This window comes from Crocodylus porosus, unplaced genomic scaffold (genome assembly GCF_001723895.1).
Source record: "Crocodylus porosus isolate Cpor-Errol unplaced genomic scaffold, CroPor_comp1, whole genome shotgun sequence".
Classification (NCBI taxonomy): Eukaryota; Metazoa; Chordata; order Crocodylia; family Crocodylidae; genus Crocodylus; species Crocodylus porosus.
The window spans coordinates 12,853,155-12,870,601 of record NW_017728925.1 but is presented as its reverse complement, the minus strand read 5'-3'; the positions used below and the strand labels follow the sequence as shown (position 1 = coordinate 12,870,601).

At 44.2% G+C, this 17,447-nt stretch overlaps 1 protein-coding gene across 3 annotated transcripts in view; it reads left to right on the top strand.

Moving 5' to 3' along the window:
* The window catches only part of AK8 (adenylate kinase 8), an 87,407-nt gene extending 72,773 nt beyond the window's left edge, over window positions 1–14,634 (top strand). For all 3 annotated transcript variants that reach the window (XM_019540850.1, XM_019540852.1, XM_019540851.1), the window contains 2 exons: window positions 10,347–10,427; window positions 13,974–14,634. In XM_019540850.1, coding sequence (XP_019396395.1) covers window positions 10,347–10,427; window positions 13,974–14,208 — 316 coding nt within the window. In that variant the 3' untranslated portion in view covers window positions 14,209–14,634. The remainder of the gene's footprint in view (window positions 1–10,346; window positions 10,428–13,973) is intronic.
* The last annotated feature ends 2,813 nt before the right edge of the window (window positions 14,635–17,447 follow it).

The following is a 17,447-nucleotide window of genomic DNA, read 5'->3' as shown; positions in this document are numbered from 1 at the left end:
TTAATGTGTTTACAGCACTCTGAAAAGCTCAGACTAAGGCATAAGGTAAAAAATTAACCCACTGCTCCACCAGGTAAATGCTAATATATCTCATCAGAAAAGAGTTGAAGTTAGATGTCCTTGTCGTCTAGTTAAATTTTTGCTTCCGTCTTACCTGGCTTGTTATTCATGCCATCAGCTAGTGCTGGTGATTCCCAGGCTTAGGCACCAGGGGGATTTGGAAAGGGGCCGTGTGATACCGGGTCTATGCACCGAGTTGCGTTTGAGTTCCTGGACTAGTCATTGATTCATACACAATTTTATGGCTGTCTGCTCACCTGTAACATTTAATTCCTTCAGTAATAAATGCATTTTTGTATGTGCATAGTGCTTTTGGTTTGTTAGATGAAGGCATCTGCTGGAATAGCCTACTTGATTGTGTGTTAATAGTTTTGGTAGGCCTGTTTCATCAAATCCAGTGGCCTGTCAGCTAGGGGGGAATATGCTTTGTAAAACAGCGGAGATGGTAAAGTCCCCCACTCCTTGCGTAATAAACTGAAGTTGTTGGTATGAAATGCTAGCACGACTCAGCAGCTCTCTAAATTAGACATCGAGCATTCTCCCAGATGGGAAATCAGCCTCCTTCATCTCTCATGTATTTCAGAATACAGAACCATGTAAGTTAAAACATGATGTATTATCCCTGCTAACCATAGCAATTCAGCTTCTTCCTGCTAGGCCTTTTTATTTTATTTTATTATATTTTATTTTACTTTATTTTATTAAAAAAAAAAAAAAAAGGGCATTGAGTGTTTAGTTTACTAATATTTTCTCCGTGGTGAAGTCAGCATAGAAAATTAGTGTCCAAAAAGTTGTAAAACAAAAGACTATCGTATGTTGCGCCTTTTAATCATGTAATTGCTGAGTGACACTTAACTCTGAGGCTTTAAGTTACTCCTTTGTCAGCCAGCCTTCCCCTTCTGCCCTTCTCATTCCCCCGCCCTCCCCAAAGCAACCTGCTTTTGCAGAGTAGTGCTTTAACTACACTGAAGTTTGGCTGGGCTTCTACATATTACAGCAGCGACACGAAAGCAAACAATTGAAGTATTTGAGAACAATGAAATATGCATGGCTATCTGTGACAGCCCTATAAAGCAGAGCAATTAGCCGCGTAATCCAAGAAAGCCAAGGCGACCGGCAGCCCACGGTTCCCTATTAGTTAAATGCTTTTTGTACGTCCTCATCCCATCAAATCAACTAACACTTCCTTTAATTGGTTCATGAATTATACAGCTCTGCCGCATTATAATTTAATCACCAGTAAACATTCCTGGGGCCCACTGTAAAGTGTATAGCGCTCATTAATTCCTTAATTTCAGCAGATGGAAGGGGAGATCGGATGAACGGTGGCAGTACAGAGCGCCTTGGGCAATGGAAGAAGGAAAAAAAGGTGGGGGGCCGTTTAGGTTTTTTAAGGGCTGTCAGAAACTCAATCTGTGAGCTGTCAGCAGCTTGGACCCGTTCCCCCCCCTCCGCCTTCTCCTGCCTTCACCCCACCTACTGCTGAAAGTGACTGACGGATTCATATGGAGGCTTGTCAACCCGTCTTTAAACATCAAGCCAGCGGGTAAACCGAGCCCAATGTAAATTAATTCTTGTCTTACGGGCCCCCCTTTCTCTGTCCCCATGAATATTTCATGGCGGGCAGCATAAATATTAATTCTAATAGCTCTGCACAGTGGTTATTATTTCTGTTTTATGACAAATATTCATAAAATATTCAGGACCCTTTTTTAGAACATTTACACACTTGATTGTGAAATTTTCCAGCTTCCTGGGGACACAGTAAACATATTGGGGTTCTCTTGATGGACTTTTTTCTCTCTTAATTAATACTACTCCATATTAATATTTAATCAGATTTAGTTTTCTTTTCCCCAGAAGTGAACCCTATTAGATTTGAGGATATATTTGACAGTATTTAAACAGGGAATTTTTATTCCCTATTATGAAATTGGTTTCCTTTGACACATATATAAGATGACACCTTAGAATCCATTCTTTCATTCCCCCTACCCCCCAAACAGCACACTTTTTGGTGTCATTTCTTTTATTTATTTTATATTATAACCAAATATCCTACCAAGAACACAAAATATTGTTTAAATCATTTTGGGGGAAACTTTAATGTAATATTTCATTGTAGTAACAAGGATTACACACCATTTTTGATACATTTGATAGTTTGCTTAAAAGGGAACCCAGAACGGCTCTTTGTTGTTAAGAACAGCAGGTACTAATGAAAAGGCTGCAAACAGGTAACAAGGACATCAGTTCTGATTCAAGTTTGCCGGTCCTTAGTCCTAAATGTCCCGCGCGGCTCACAATTTGCTCGACAGAACCTAATTATTGGAGGGGAGCGGTATAAGCTTCTGAGGAGCCCAGAGTACACTTTGGGGAATGGATTCAGTTTCTTGACCTCAGGCCTTGGGGTAGAGGAGGCTTTAGACTATCTTGAAACAAGGTTTGATTAAGTGTACAGATAGCAGAAACTGTGCCAGCTCCGCATTACTCTAAAGCAGCTCCTGCTGCCATCTTACTCTGTGATTCATAAAGCACCACTGGAATGAACTCCAGGGGGAATGCAAAGATGCTGGAATAACAGCTGAGAGTAAGAAGGAGGCAAAGAATAAAAATGAGGGGGAAAAAATGTAAAGCCGCTTGGAATGGAGATACTGATGCATCCAAGCCCCTGATTAGGTGTACAAGGGGTTAAAGCTGAGTTCTCAAAAGAAGCTTTAAAAATGCATTGAAGCCCCCAGAATGGGAACGCTTGCTCTGTGTGTGTGTACGCTTTTCAGCATGCTTATATAACATTTGCACAGCAGATAATTCTTCAGACCATTTTTGTATTGAATAGCTTTCCCTCATAAAATAAAGGGGACCAGATTCTCAGCTGCTGTAAATCTGTATAGCTCTGTTGATGTCCCTGGCATGACACTGATTTTATACCTGCTGAAGATGCATCTCATTGTGCCACAAAATAAGCAGGCACTGATGATTAACTAGCAAAGCCACATCAGTTCTCAGCGTGGAGGAGATGGTCTTGGTGATCAGCAGAATGGGGTGGGATGGTATGGGAGGCTGCTGGTGCTTTGGCTGCCTGTATGGCTGGAGCTGGAGTGTATCTCAGCAGAGATGCTCTGGGTGTATGGGAGTGAGAGCCATCTGATTAGGTCCTGGACCTACCTTAGTGGCTCCTTGATAGAGTAAGATGCCTGTAAACCAGAAAGAAAGCTGTTCATTTTGCTCTCTTGGACAGAAGCCAGTTTCAGAAAATGAGTGCCCCATCTAGCTGCCTTTTGTAGCTACTTGACGGAAATGTATGTTTAAAGAGAAGGATACAGTGTCTGGATGTAGCTGGACATCAAATGAATTATTACAGGAATTCATTGATAGAAATCTTTGGGCTAATTAGCGTAAGCTGCATTGGCAAACTCATACAAAACATTTTACTTTGTGGTTAAAACCAGCAGGGTAAAACTGTTTCCTATAAAGCATCTTTCATCAGAGGATCGCCACGCATTTCAAAGACACGAGAGAATTAAGCCATACAACATTCCTCTTATGGCAGTAAGGGATAAATAGAAGCGGCTTCCTTCAGCCATCACTAAGGACCAATGTAGCAGCAATGTCTGGGGCAGGAAATAAAGAAGAATAGAGGCTGGTCAGTGGTACAACCACAATGAAACGTTTATGAGGTGGGTCCCAGCAGCGGCAATACCTGGAGCTTATACCCACACTGAGGGGGTCTTAAACAAGATGGGAAAAAAAAAGGGGGGGGGTTGCATCTGTGTAGCCGGTTGAACTTTCAGAGGGAATTATAGGGATGTAGCTTGTCGATGCAAAACTGAAATGTGTCCAAGACACTGGCGCGAGCACTTAGATGATCGAGAAACGGCAGGTCACCTTCAGTGACCACCGCTGGTCAGGGGCTGTTTCGGGGTGTGTCTGTGTAGCTAAGGAGGGTGCATTCTTGCGAGCTGACTAGCCCAAGTTAGCTAGCTCAGGTTAAAATAGCAGAGGGTTTTAACTGAGGTTTGCAGCTTGAGTTCAGCCTCAGGCTTCCCTGCAGGCTTTAATTTGAGCTGCTCACCTGAGTTGCCTTGTCTCCAATGCTATTTTAACCAGAGTTGGGTAACTCAGAAGAACCAAGCCGAGTTAAAAAGCTTTTTCTTGTTTTGTTTCTCGTCCAGTGTAGACATGCCCTTATGTCTAAACCCTCTGCTGCCCCAACCAGACTCTGCTTTGGCTGGTTAGACCAGCTCGGGGTGATACGATAAGGGGCTTTTCCTAGGTTTGCTCCACACAACCTGTTTTTGTAAAGAGCTTTTTTTGAAACCTTTTTAAACTAGAGCACTTGGGTTGCTTCTGACCACAGGCCATGCAACTTAGCCAACCCCAGCAGTGCTGATGGAGGGAGGTGTAAAATACATCACCCAGCACCACCTGAGCCCACAATACCCCAGGGCTTTCCCACTGCTTTGTAAAAACTGAGGTGTTGTCTTCTTTGCCCACCAGGGCTCTCTTTTGTGGGCCAAAGGGAGGAGATTTCATTTGTGCCAGTGGTCACATAGGAGCTCCACAGGGTGAGGAGGGGGCTGCTTTTTCAGAGCTGCTGCATCAGTACACTCTCAGCTGCCTCACCTGCTTTTCAGCTAGTGCTGCCTCTTATCTCAGTAAATCGAACTGTGGCCACTGCACAGCTGGAACCAAGTCCTCTGGGCAGAGTTCCCGTCCGCTGGGGATTCTGCCATAGCTTAAGACCATGTAAGCTGCCGGGGAATTCAGTCTGTTGTACTTGTATCTACATATCCCATTAGATGCATTGCGCCTTGTCAATGGCTCCACGTTCTAACTTCCCAACACTGATTTTGACAATCTCTATTTGTCTGCCTACCTTAGAAAAGTTGGTAAGGGGGTTTTTTGTTTTTCCCTGACCCAGATTCAGCTGGGGGGCATTTAAAGTTCTGACAGCAAAGTTTGCTGTAACTTTAAGATCACACAGGAATTTGATCTCCGCATCCTTCTCTTTAAAGCAGACTGATGTGGTGCGTTGTAAACTGCCAGGAGTGCTTGCTAATTTAGTAGTTAATGACAGTCATAGAGAGTGTTTTTCTTGCCCCTGGAGAGGTTTTAGACACAGCTGGGGTAGATTTGCCACTATCAATTATGCACAGTTTTAAACAAGAAATGGCCAGCAGGGGCCTCTTTTTTTTTATGGAGTGCAGACCGCGCAGAATGGGAACACGGCAGCTGGTACCTGAGTGCAAAAGGGAAGATATATAGGACTTTAAAAAAAAAAAAAAAAAAAAAGGAGAAAAAGATGAATCGCCTGCTATTTTTAAAGTTGCAGTTTCAACTTAAAAGTTAAAATGCTGCATTAAAAGTGGCAAAGAATTGTGAAAAACCCAAGCTTTCCAACTTCACTGCAAACTTGGTCCAAACCCAAGGTTGCTACAAGAACACCAGTGGTCTCATGTCTTTGGTCCTCACTTGGCTATAATTGGGCCCCAGGGAGAGGGAATTCTGCTTCTGAGATTTCCATCTGCAATCTGTTTTATTTCTTAAATAATAAAAAGTTACTCATTTATTTAGACTTCTTCTAAGGATGCAGATCAACACATTCCTTGATGATAATTAAACAAAGAGAGCCAGGGTCTGGGCTCAGCCACAGCAGAATAAATTTGGAGTAACTCCATTCAAGTCAATAGAAATGAGACAGTTACCTGATTTTCATTTCTCATGAGGAGAATATCGACAAATGCAACCACTAAGCCTCTACAGTATACTCATGCCTAAAGCCTAAAGGAGGCAAGGAGACCTAAGAACATTAGATGCTGCCAAAATGTTTTGCCACAATTGCTTTAGAGTCCTTGAAAATAAGGAAGTGTCCAGACCAATAATTGGGGCCAGTATCCACATCAAGAAATGAGCAAAGGATTAACCATAACTTCTTTAAAAGCAGCCAGTACCTTTTCCTTCTGAAGAGAAGTATTAGCTGTCATCTCTAAACATGGACCTATTGCTTTCCCAGTTGTCTGCACTAACCAAGAGGAGCACTGATCTGACTTGTAGGCTGTGACATACAGTGTCTCTGGCAGTCACAATTCAAGTGCAGAATATTGTTTGTCATGTCACTGGTCATGATTCTGCCACCATTAATATGGGCAGGACAGCATCCTGCCTGAGAGCCTTCAGAAGCCCAGTAAATCTCATTAGCATTCAAGGATGGGCTGACCATCAAAACAGGTAGACAACATAGACAACAATGTCTATATTCATAGACAGCAATGGCTACCATGCAACTTCTCAGACTGTGGAACTGAGCCTTACTGCTGCATCCTAAAACTTTAATGGTCTAGGCTAGTTATGTGAGATGCAGAGGGAAGGAGGCAGGGTTCTTGCTTATCTCAGTTCTTTCCTAGCATTTTTGCTTAGGGTTTTATTGCTTGTGAGAGCTGGACTGACAGCACAGGAGCCTTACATCTTCTTTGTGCATAATAAGTCGATGGAACATGTACTTCCCCCATATTGCTCAGACAGTGTCTCAGCTTTGATCTGGAAGAACCACTGGTAGAGGAGGGAGAATAATACAGTCTCCATTGTGTTTCCACTCAGTCTTTGGCCTCTGACTTGGCAACCAGTGGGAGAGATGGGGACATTTGTCCAAAGGGGATTGTAGCGAGAGCATCTATCCAATTATATCATTTAACCCACCCCCGCCAAACTGTAAATGGAAGTTAGCAGTTCTGGTTGCTGCTGATTTGGGTCGGATTTGAATCAATGATAAAAAGGAGAAAGATTCTATATCCCACGTCATTCAGCTCTTTTCTAATATATGCCATAACCACTGTTCAGTATTTTTCAATGACACATATTGCATAATTAAACTAGCAGCTTGCCAGCTCTGAAACAGAAGCTGTACTAGATACTAGTCTATCACTATAATGTATTATTCTTTGATATTAAGCTACTTATCCTTGCCTTCCTGCCTTCCCACCACAGTGGCGTCTGTTGCAAATTTCCCTTGATAGAAGATGCAGTGCATTGCAGCACACAAAGAGAGGCTGGGTTTTTAGGATGGCTTTATGGAGAACATGTGTGTGAACAATTTGCATTCTTCAAGAGTAAGGAGTCAGGCTATAGGTGTGATCCACAGTTAACTGAGCTCTTCATTGACTTCAGTGCATGCTGGCTCAATCCCTGTGGACAAAACAGTCTGTAGCTGTGAATGATTCCATACAAAAATCTTCCAGCAAAAACTTTTTGACAATCAGAGGGGCCAATAAACTGCCTCACCAAAATCACAAGACCCAGAAGAAACTGATGTGTGGCTGGAGATTGGGAGTTGTCGCTCAGAAACAGTTGTCTAAATTGAAGGAGACTCATTATGTGCTAAAGAGGTAGCTACAGGGTGAGTGTGTCTACACAAGACGTTTACTGCAGACTAGACTAATTAGCTCCGCAGTAAACACCTCAACCTCTACATGTGTGGCTCTGTTAGGCCAGAGTAAGCTAATCAACTCCACAGCAGGGTTGTACTTGTAAATAGAAGTACTGTCTTGCTGCAGAATTTCTTACTCCGCAGCAGTGCACGTGTAGATGCTGACCTGCATGGGCGACTGGTGCCGCCTTAGTCGGGGGGGCACATGCCCCACCGGTGACCAGTCAGTGACCGGGGGGAGTCTCCCCATGCCCAACTGTGCTGTTTGGGAGAGGGGCACTGGCTGGGAAGCAGCCGTGGTGCTCTCCCACTCCCCAGCTGGCACTTGCAAGGAGGGCACCAGCATTCCTGCCTGTCCCCCTGCCTGTCGCCCGAGCGAGGAGCATGGCCTGTCAGGGGGTGCATCTGCATGTGCACGCATCGCCATTGTTGACTTGGCTGGCTGGGGCAGCCGACTAGCACTGCATTGGAGCACCCTCATGCCCCAGCCGCCCCTCTGGAGCACGTTGAGCCGAGCCCTGGGCTGGCAAACTGACCTCCTGGGTCTCCTGCCAGCCGGGGCTGCTCCGACCCAGCTCAGCTTGCTGCAGTCCTGGGTGCATGTGTAAATGCAGTGCCCAGCAGTAAATGCCAGTACAATAAGCGCCAGAATTTATCATGTTGCATTAATATGCAAGTGCAGACGTGCCCAATAGGTTGGTTTAAATAACCACTCCCCATATTCCTCATGATGGGCTAAATTGTCCACTGAGTTGAACAATGAAACCATATACATGCAAGAAACCACTCCGCAGCTGGCAAAAGCGTTGTAATTAGAAGCATTTTAAATGCAGTCACTACTTACATTTTTCCTTGAATTCTGTTTATTTATTTACTCGTTCCAACTGAATTCACGTCTCATGTATGATGTTAAGTGGCCAGCCCTGGAGCATGAAATATTTCTCTGAGTCAGGGAGCATGCACAGCGTAGACACTTCACCGTGCCCTTGCTGTGGCAAGGCCATCAGCTTTGGAGGCTGGGATGTTATATGCTGTATTCTGCCATGTGTTGTTTTGGGGGGGAAAACGCATCTTAGCAGCGATGTCTAAGCAGAGTTTCCTATATCTTCCTCACACAATTTTCTTTAATGGTGACACCAGGCTGGATAATAAGAAGCATCCTGTATGAAAAAGAAGGGAGTCTCAGACAAGGCTTTCAGAGTTCATTTTGTTGGCAGCTTTTTAAGTGCAGTTTTTTAGGCTCTTCCATTTCAAATCCCATAATATTTTTTGAGTTAGTAACTATGAATTACGACAAGCTTTCTTGATATGCCAGGTTATAATCCTTTAACGCTTTTGTTTATTTCAGAATATAATAGGGAGCTGTATCAATTATCATGGCTGTATAACGGTTGTTCCTCTCTACTAGAATATTCATCTTGAGATACATCATCAGATGTTACCTGTTCTGACAATCACATTTTTTGTGCCATTGTTGGGCAACAGAAACAAAGGAAAACAAAATGTTAAGAGTGTAAGGGATAAAAGACTGTTGAAACTGTTGTTCTTTTCCTGTCTTTGGAATCTCCCAGATCTTGAATGTTTTATTCCCGGCTGTTATTTTGTTACCACAATGTGAATAGAAGTCATTATCTGTAAACATTTGAAGAGAGAGATGATTTTCATAACTTTAAGTCCTACAAAGGATTCTAGTAATCTGTTATGTGCATGCCAAGGTAAAGCTCAGGCTTTCATCTGGTCTGATCCCACCCAGTCAGTGTAAAATATTCCTTTGGTGAATGTCTAAACATACAGTATCTTTTGAGAGAGGTAGACAAAAAATGAAAATGGTAGGACTGGCCTTGAAGGCAGTAGAAGGAGAAGTTGTGTGATAAATAAAGCCGTATTTTAAAGCCCACAGTCCTTTGTTTCTGGGAAAAATGTATTTCCACCAGTTTCAAAGAGTGGGTTTTTTATTGTTCTTGTTCTTAAGACGTTGTTAAACGTGACCTGCATGAAAGATCTCGTTTTCTGTTGTATTTCAGTAAAGTTGGTGGAGTGTTGTACAGCTTAGCAGTTTACATCCACTCTCCAGAAACTTAACTGTGAGAATTTCCTGCTTAACTGTGAGAGTTTGAACCTGAATATAAAATTAATAAACACTTTATGCTGAGGTTAACTAAGGAAACTAACTGAGACAGGACAACTGTACATTGTTCTGGGATGAAGACAAAGGAGGGGAAGAGAAACTATACTTAAGATGGCCACTGGCATCTCTCACGAGGATAAACTATCTTCTAATGCTGTTATTCTGTAAGGAACGGGGAAAAGGTAGAGTAAGGGGACACTCATCGTTGTGCTACAACAGTCTGTATTACAAAACAAGCTGGTTTCCTATCCCTGACAATCCAGGGAAAGGCCAAGCATTGGAATGATCTTCCATCTGACTTGCAGAATATCTGTATGCTTGGGAGGGTGTAATGAGCAGCATCTGAGAAACTTCAGGGGTAAAACTGACCATCAGACTGCATGCGAAGCAGGAAACCCCAGACTTTTGCTTTTGCACACAGTGGGAATAAGGAATTGTCTCCTATTAGTCATCTGTTAGACACTGATAGGATGTGAAGTGATGCACAAGACCTGCATCACGCTGTTCTTATCCTGAGTAAAAGGTGCAAGACCACGATGTGGTAGGAATAAAAGAGAAACTAACTCCTGTGCAGACATTTGTGCTTTTTGCTACTGACACCTGAGATGTTCACAATAATTTCCTTGTCATTTTGCATGCATTCCTGTAGGGTAAGTATTGATTCATGTGCTGAAGGCCCCACTTGCTGATCTGAAGGTCTTAATGCTGTTTCTTACTGTTTTTCTACAATAGGGTATTTTTCCTGAATCTCCCTTATGAATCTATCTTGGAACGTCTGGCTCAGCGGAGGATTGATCCAGCCACAGGAGAAAGGTTAGTGCTAATGTCTCATGTTTGACAATTTGTAAGGCTGTCAGCAAGATGAAAGCTTCTGATAGACTTCATACAAGGCTAAGGAAAATCAAGAAGGCCGTGGTCTTGCATTGGGAATCCTGAAAAGTTGAGTTCAAATATTCATAGCCCTCAGGTACCAAGGCCCCATGCCAGAAGTTCCAGTTCTCAGAACGGTGCAGTTTTAAATCTCTCATAGTGAGATCTGCAGCAGCAACTGGTCAGACTCTCACTTATCAGTTAAATTGGCTGACAAAATAATGCTAACGGAAGATGTCTGTAACCTAGTCTGCAATAAAAGGAGATGGCTTTTGCCTGCTTCTGAAGCTTGGAGGCTTTCCAACAGAGGGAGATGGAGATCTTGCTGCATTTTCCTTCCCCATTCTCCCTGATGGCTCAGTGTACTGGGAGGAATTCATGTATTTCTCTTAGGCAGTAGATCAGACTTCTGTTTGAACCACTGGAAATGTGAAATGTTGCACATATGACAGCTCTTCTTGTTGGCAGTCACTCCAGCAGGTTGGGTCAGTGATGTTCATACTGCACTGACTGATCCACCCTACCTGTTGTGAGAACAAAACAACAGTGATCTCTCTTCCTCACTTCCCACCAGAAGTGGCACTATAGTTGTGCCCTGTTTTTGCTATTGGCAAATCTAATTTGTGAGCAGAATTAACCCTCTCCTTTTCCCCGGTCTCCGTTAAAATATTGCAGAGTCTTTGCCTCAGTGTGTCTTACTGAATCAGTACCAAATGCTGGGAACTGTTGGACTCCTAGTCCTCATCAGTTAAGGATATAAATATTCTATCCATGGCAAAGTGGTACACTATTATTCAGACATTTCACTCTGGATGCAACATTAATTTGCTATAACTGTTCTTTCTTCTTTTGTGCTAGTAATGAGGGATGCAGTTATTCAGAAGAAATTAATACCATGGAGCAAATCATTCCCACATCTTTGCATCTTTTATCATTAGGATTAGCTTGTACAGTATCTGCTCCAGTTAACACGCTTTCCATCTTCCAGAGTCTTGGTTTTATTCTCTCCAAATTCAGTGTGAATTGAATTGTTTCAGATGCTACATCTAATCCTAGCCATTATGCTAAAACTGTGTCACTGGATCCAGTGCCACACAGAGCGTGGACTAGCCTTCAGCTCTATTCTAAGCTCCACTAAGGTAGGATGAACACGTAGTACCCACCACAGTTTCTTAGCCAGAGCTGTGTTGAAGTTCTGTGTAGAGGCTTCTGCTTTTTGTTCTTACTTCACCATGTTTCCCACCATGTTGCATGCAAATCTGTTGCAAATCAGACTTGCTTTTGATGTGATACAGTAAGAGAGATGAACTTTTTTTTTCATTAGAGCAAAAGAGATGATCAGTCAGAAATAGCCTGACTGTGGCATCAAGTCTAAGTCCCTGTTTGCAAATTAGCTTGTATAATGTCCTTTCCAAGGCTGTTGCATGGTTTGCAAACATGGTCATAGCACGTTCTGGTCCTCACTGCCCCCACCAGCCAAACTCTGTTGCAGTGTTACTGCATGGGTTCAGATGATAAACACCACTCTCTGGCTTGCTAAACGCTGCCACGTGGATGGATAGAACTTTGCTACTGGAACAATAAAGCCAACCCCCGACCCTTTGGAAATCATAAATCCTAGCTCTGTGACACCAGTGTGTAATGCTGGAAAACACAATCTGATTTACCTTCATCTGTCATAGAAAAGCTAACAAGACTTAACAAGTTCTGCCTGGTATCCTACCCATGACAGAGGGCAGGAGTGGAGGATACTCTGCACTAGCTGTATTCTTTTCAACCCCTTTCCGTGTTTCATAATCTAGAAAACCTTTGGAAATCAAGAAGGGGAATAGCATGTTATCAGGAGAGAGGATAGGTCCAGGAGCCATTTGAAAAGCATCATGATTTTCATAGATTCACAGAAGTAGGGTCGGAAGGGACCTTGTAGATCATCAGGTCTGACCCCGTCACGGGCAGGAGAGAAAAATGGGCTTAAATGACCCCAGGCAGGTAGATGTCAAGCCTCCTCTTAAAGACCCCCAGGGCAGGAGCCATCACCACCTCCCTTGGAAGGTGGTTCCAGATCCTATCCGCCCTGACAGTGTAGTAGTGCCTTCAGATGTCTAGTTTAAACCTACTTTCTAACAACTTGTGGCCATTATTCCTTGTTACCGTGGGGGGCGCTCAGGGGAACAAGGTCTCTCCCAAACCCTGCTGGTCCCCCCTAGTGAGTTTATAGACTGCCACCAGGTCCCCCCATAGCCTTCTCTTGTGAAGGCTGAACAGGTTCAGGTCCCGTAGCCTCTCCTCATAGGGCCTGCCCTGCTGTCCCTGATCAAGCGGGCAGCCCTTCTCTGGACCCTCTCCATGTTGTCCACATCCCTCCTGAAGTGCAGTGCTCAGAACTGGACGCAGTACTCCAGCTGCGGCCTGACCAGTGCTGCACAGAGGGGGAGGATCACCTCCTTGGACCTGCTCGAGATGCATCTGTGGCTGCATGACAAGGTGCGGTTAGCCCTACTGACCGTGACCTCACATTGTCAGCCCACGTTTTCATCTTGGAGTCAATGATGACTCCAAGATCTCTTTCTGCCACCGTGCTCTCAAGAAGGGAGTTTCACAGCTTATAAGTGCAGCACCCTGCACTTGTCCGTATTGAAACCCATCCTATTTTCATTAGCCCACCCCTGTAACCTGTCCAGGTCCTGCTGTAACCCGTCCTTACCTACTAGTGTGCTCACCTCACCCCAAATCTTGGTATCATCAGCAAATTTAAACAGGCTGCTTTTCACTCCACTGTCCAAGTCACTGATGATGTTGAACAGTGTGGGCCTGAGGACCGAGCCCTGGGGGACCCCACTGCCCACTTCCCTCCAGGTTGAAAAAGACCCATCCACCACTTCAATGTTGTCTGTTCCTTCAAGAATCTCTTTGGCTGATCATCTGTAAATGTGCTGTCAGCCAGCCTTGCAATTGCCTGGTCTCCTGGCAGCTAACTTCCCTCTGTGGCTTTGTGGAACAGATGGGTGCAGAGGACCTGTGCAAGTGAGGGTTGTGGATAGAACAGGAGTCCAAGATTAGGATGTAGAAACCAGAACAAATTGAATCTGGATCTGGCACTTGCAACAGTTGAAATTTGGGAAGGCCTTGAAGCTCTCAAAGGAATTCAGATTGCTTCTTGCAATCTGTAGAAAGGAGCAGTAGTTGCTGTAGTGTATACTAGCATGGCAGTTGTGTTGGGGCTGATCGTACCCATTCAGCATGTAGGACCTGGGTCGCTGCCAGAAAAACCTCTCATCTGTCAGGTGTCCTTGGCAGTAACAGCACCAAGTAACTTGTCCTAAATTTTCCCAATTTCTTTTTTTGGAACCTGGCATTTTGGCAAGTTACTGAGTTCCACCTGCAAGAAGAAAACACACAGATGAGTGAAAGCAAAGGATGTGTTAGTAAGATCCGCCGCTTCCCAGCTTGTCATTATAAACTGAAATGGGCTTTGTCTCTTATCTCTAGATACCACATTACATACAAACCAGCTCCCTCTCCAGACATCCAAGCCCGTCTCAGGCAGAACCCTAAAGACTTAGAAGGAAAGATTGAGATGCATCTGGAAATCTATTACAGAAACATCAAGGACCTGGAAGAGTTTTATGAAAATGCTTTTTCCGTCAATGCTGACCAAGACCCTCATGTCGTCTTTGAGTATATAGAGAGCTGTATCATTAAACCCCTTCCACAGAAGTCCTGACCTAGAAAGAATAAGAGGTGTAGCTAAGCCAAGCTGATAAACAGGCAAGCTGATGATTTTGGTCCCAGATTTGAGGATAATTAAATCATTGCAAAGGCTCACAATTAGTAGGAATTGTTTTTGTGAACTCTTTTAAATGAAACATCTGTTTGGTTTTCAAGGTTCCTTGCAGAGTTTGCAAGCCAGTTGGTAGAGCAGTAGGCTAGGGAAGGACATCTAGGACTCAAACTAGCTATATCTAAGTTAAGTGAAGTGCAGAAAATAGTGACAGCATCTATGGCAAAATGTTTAGCTGGTTCAAGGCCTTTGTGGTTATGATCCCAGGCACTAAGTGGCACAGGTAAGGAAGTTTGTTCGTTTAACCCCTCCCCTCTTGTCCTTTGCCAGTGCGGGGATTCAATAAAACATATGAAAACATTTAATGAACATTCAGTGCCATGTGTGAAAACTGCAGCTTTGTCTCAAGTACAGAGCACACATGTAGCATGCGTGTTTGGAATATTAAAATGGTTTCAAATGCATGTCTGGAGTCACAATTGGTGCCTCCAAAAGGCTGTGCAGCAACAGATGAGCGAGTGAATACAAATAAGGAGAGGGGGGTTGCAGTTGCACTGTTCTAGGGGTGACAAAACAGGTGGCCCTAGGCCTCGGAAAAGTTGGGTCCATGAAGCTCCCCGCAAGATAGCAACAGTGGCAGTTGTATCATAGGCAGAATACAGGCACTTTCACCCCCTGAAGCCTGTTTTAAGTTTAGATAATGCCGGGGTGAAAATACCTGGCATTGCAGCATGGTAAGTCCTAATAGAGCGACTAGGGTAGGCTCAGAAAAAAGACCCAGGGCACATGGAAGTAAAGCAGAAATGTCTGTTATCACAAAAAGTGGATTCCAGGTCCCTCCATCGCACAGCCAAGTGGAACAGGGGCCAGGCTGTAGAGACAGTTTGCTGGCACCCGCTGTCCTTGTGGAGCGAAAATCCAGGCTTCAGCAGACTCTCCTGCCTCAGGGCCTTGCTGATTGAGTGCCACACCTGTTACTGCCTTTAAATGAGTGCAGCTGGGTCAGCTGTAGCTTGGGAGCAGCCGGTGACCACGTGCTTGGGGCTGATACAAATGCTTTCTGGATCCAACCAGAGCAGCTACTTGAGGTAAGTGTGTCTTCACTAGAAGACGTTTAATATTTAGTTACTCCACACCGCTCTCTAACTGTGGAAACGTTGGGTCCCAGTTCTTTTGCCAAGTGTAGCAGCTGTCTGCAGACACTGAGAGAAAACAGGAAGAGACTCTTTTAGTTGCCGTTTTTTCTGCTTGGGTGGGTTTCCGCCCCTCTGCGCAAGGCACTGAAAATACAAGGGATCTTGGAAAGGGCCAAAGGGAGCTTCCACGTTTTCCTACTGGAGCTTGGCTCTCTAGACAGTATGGCAAGAAACCCATTACGCTGCCATGCTGTCCCCTAACAATCCCTGTTCCCCAGACCTTTTCTGCCTCTTCCAGATCCCTCTGAAGAAGCTGCTGTAATATTGTGACTGTCTATGAGCGCGTTTGTGCAAGATTTTGCCCAAACCGGCAGAAGAGCGCCTGAAAACTCCTCTCCCCACAGCTGCAGAATGTATTAACCAAGGCCCTTTCTATCCAAATAGCCCAGGGGATACTACGGTAGTGGGGATATTTGGGATTCTGATAATCAGAGTTTAAGGCTGAAAATTTCAGAGCCTCCCAGCAGCTTAAAATGAATGCAAACTGGGCATCCAAATCTCTTGGGCAACATTGAGACACTCAGCTGAAGGCTTTGCAGTTGGAATCTAAGAAAGCAAAACCTGGCACCGGCAGGGCTGGAGTCCCTTGTGGATTTGATGCCAGGAAATTCCAGATTTAATAGTTGCTGTAGTTTCTTTCACGGTGCTGGGGCCTGACTGCAGGACCTTCCCTTATGGCTGAGCCTTTGCATCTGTTCCCGTTACAAATGTGACTTGGGCAGCTGTGTTTCTGCAGCGGCTATAAAGATCCACTGTAGCGTCCGTGCATAATTGGACGCTCGTCTATTAATAATACATGGGGAACTCGCCGTGCTAATATCACCTCCATTTGAGTGTTCTACTAAATATTTTGATAGATGAAATGGGTTGAGAATGTATTTAAATACTGTTTGCACTGCGGCATGGGTACAAAAGGGACAGTGCGTCTTTAATTAGACAGGTACATCTGCTTAATTAATTTAGCTGTAAAGCCCTTTTTCCTCTCCATTCTTTCATCTATATGCGGATGCTATATTAGTTCCGCTCTGCTGGTTCCATAGAAACTGAGAAAAAGAGCTCATCTCATTGAAATGCACTTGGCATGTCTGTGCATGGAGTCTCAGGTCAGTGGTCAACCCCCAAGGGTTTGCAGCGGGCCTGAAGTGCAGATCGTAAGGGTTAGCAGAACATGCTAATACTCTTGTAGAACTGTCCCTTGGAAACAACTAAAACAATTGACATTCATTTAATTACTGTAAATGAAACAGCCCCTTGCATCACTTTGCATAGTAAAGCCTGTTAATACCAAAAAGGTTCAGTGGATGGGAGAAGGAATTAGGCCCTTATAATTGGAAGACGATGCTTCAAAACCAATTTGGAAGCGATGCTTGATATTTTTTTTTTTAATTGTATTATTATTATTATTTTTTATTAGCATTTGATTCTGGCAAAAACAAACATTAAGCAACGAGAAAAACAAGGTAAAGAGGAGAAGGTAGCAGCACAGCAGGGAAGGGACTTCACTTATTTCACAACACACATCCGGCTCTGAAATATCAGCCTTGTTTCCCTGGGTTGCATTCCTCAGATGCTTTGTGGAGAGGCCTGTTCAGAGGTGGTGGTGCACCCTGCATGTGCTTGGCTGCTAGTGATGTCATTGTGTAGAAGAATGAGGTGGTCCAGTTGGTTTCCAAACTTCTGTAAGCGCCTTCATCGCTTTGCTCAGTAAGATAAAGGTGCCTGTCTGCAAGCAGGGGTCTTGTTCCTGTGTCCACAGGGGACCCCCAGGCCCTTCAGAAGAAATAACCTCTAGAGAAACAGGTCTTTATCCTGATTATGGGGGTGTGAAATGCTGTTTCTGAAGTGCTGGGTGCTAGTATGGAAGGTTAAGGTGAACAGGTGGGTATTTAGAAGATGCTGTTGAAACTGCAAAACTTAAAAGAAAACGAGAAAGAGAAACTTCCAGGTTCCCCCCCCCTTCCTCTGAAGGCTGTTGTTGGGATGAGT